The sequence below is a fragment of the Aegilops tauschii genome, chromosome 5, assembly GCF_002575655.3.
Source record: "Aegilops tauschii subsp. strangulata cultivar AL8/78 chromosome 5, Aet v6.0, whole genome shotgun sequence".
NCBI lineage: Eukaryota > Viridiplantae > Streptophyta > Magnoliopsida > Poales > Poaceae > Aegilops > Aegilops tauschii.
Window position 1 is genome coordinate 258,539,135 of NC_053039.3, and position 2,101 is coordinate 258,541,235.

General features: G+C 59.4%; 1 protein-coding gene across 1 annotated transcript; it reads right to left on the reverse strand.

The window, feature by feature from the left end:
* Positions 1 to 889: 889 nt before the first annotated feature.
* On the reverse strand, positions 890 to 1,207 carry LOC109735477 (ethylene-responsive transcription factor RAP2-1-like). Its single transcript, XM_020294697.1, has one exon. The coding sequence runs from the start codon at positions 1,205 to 1,207 to the stop codon at positions 890 to 892; it is 318 nt and encodes a 105-aa protein (XP_020150286.1).
* Positions 1,208 to 2,101: the final 894 nt, after the last annotated feature.

The window sequence follows — 2,101 nt, forward strand, 5'->3', positions numbered from 1 at the left end:
GGCCCAGGCCCGGCCCGGCCTGGCCATCGGGCTTGTTTTCTGGGCCCGAGCCTGGCCCGAACACGTAAAGGCCCATCGGGCTCCGGCCGGCCCGGCCCGACCTTCAGAAAAGTGCAAAAACAACGGGCCCGGCCTGGCTCGGCCATCGGGCTCAAAATCTAGGCCCGAGCCCGGCCCAGGAGCAGCGTCGGGCCGGGCTGGGTCGGGCTTTTTCGGGCCGGGTCGGGCTGGCCAGGCCGGGCTTCCCATGGCCAGGTATAGGAGGAGACGACCGATGTTGCGACAGCCGCTAGCTCAAGTTCGTCCAAGTGAAGGCAATCTGGAGTCTCAAGAGACTAAGAGCATCTCTAACAGGCGCCGAACGCGCCGCGCGCTAAAAACTGCTTTGCCGCGCGTCCATCGCCTGGTTTGGCGCGGCGCGCAGCGCTGGCTCCAGCAACCTCGCTAAAAAGCAGCGCGCGCAGCTCCAGCATAAAAATGCAGCGCGCGCTCATTCTACAATATTTTTTAAATTGCGTAGATAAAAAAGATACAAAGGTATTTTACATCGGTGCAACTAGATAGATAGTTCGAAAGCATATATAGATAGAACTACGGTGCAACTAGATAGAAACTACTACGGCATACATAGATAGAAACTACCCCAAGTCGCTAGCATCATCACCATCATCATCCTCGTCGGTGTTGTCCGAGGTATCGAGCCATATGTCGTCCCAACGTTCATCGTCTGACGTGAAGATCGACCTCCCACCTGCTTCAACGATATCGCACTGCGCATTCGCCAATGCCGGTCCGCCCGCTCCGCGCGGCGCCTTGCCGTCCTCTCCGCCCAGTAGGCACGCTCGTCGGCGACGTCCTCCGGGTGGCGACGGCGCCACTCCGCCATGGCTCACTCGTCCTCCTCGGCGATGAGGAGGCGGCGCTGCCGCCGAGCATGGTCGGCACAATCCATGTCGGTGATGAGACGCGGCGGAGGGGCGACGCGCTGCGCCTGCTCACGCGTGAAGACATCCCAGAAGTTCATCTGCGACTGGGGCCTCTCCAAGTGCCACGCCGCCGCGCCGTACGCGCGGGCCGCCTTGTACGTGCTCCGGAACGACCCGAGGCCGAGCCGGACGTTGCCGGACCGGATCTCGGCGGAGTACCAGCCGTTGGGGCGCTCGCGGATGCCGCGGTAGCCCGAAGAACCCCAGCGGCGCGGCGGCATGGTGGCGTGGTGGTGGCGCGGAAAGCGGCGAGGTTGCGAGGGGAGGGTGCGTGGCTGTGTTCTGTGCGCGTGGCGAGCCCGGGATTTTATAGGCGCGCGCGAAGCGGCACGCCAAATCTACCACGCCGCGTGCCGCTTTCTCCCGCGCGCGCAAACGTTTCCCGCGCGCGGTAAGTTCCCGCCACCGCTGGAGCGCGCGGAACCAGCCGGTGCGCGCTAAAACCAAACTTTACCACGCGGGCGCGCCTTTTGCCGCGCCTGTTAGAGATGCTCTAAACATTCAGCGTTGGAGAAACTGCAACCAGAGAATATCGCAGGCACTCGCACCTGCCAACTTTGAGATCATTTTGAATTCAGTTATAGACAAATCACTATGGCACAACACGGCGTAACAATTATACTAACAAGGCTGTGTCGGACAAAACATGAAGGACATATAAAAGATTACATTTAGATCTTTCACTGAAGAATAGAAACAGAACGAAAAATGCAACAATCAGATCAGAACCACGTAAACCTACAGACCTCAAAATTGCATCACAAGTTGTATGCTCGTTTTTCTGGCCTGTAGGTTTTTCCTGCTTCTCCCGGACGGACCAGACTCGCTTTTTCTGGCCGACGATGTAGAACAGCGCGCAGGACAGGACCACACTGAGCGCCAGAGAAGCACCAAGAACAGTGAGGACGGACGCTGTAGATCCTCCCACTCCCGTCGGGATCACCTGGCGCCGCCGCTGATGACGACGGCGCGCTACACGAGGCTCAGAGGCGGCTAATCGCGGTGCGTAGTGCACATGCACGGGCGGCGTGGCGGCTCGCGTCCCGACTTGGATTGAACAGACAAAGCGTTAATTTGTTTCATGATTCTGAAAACTGTCAACGCCGTGCGGCAGA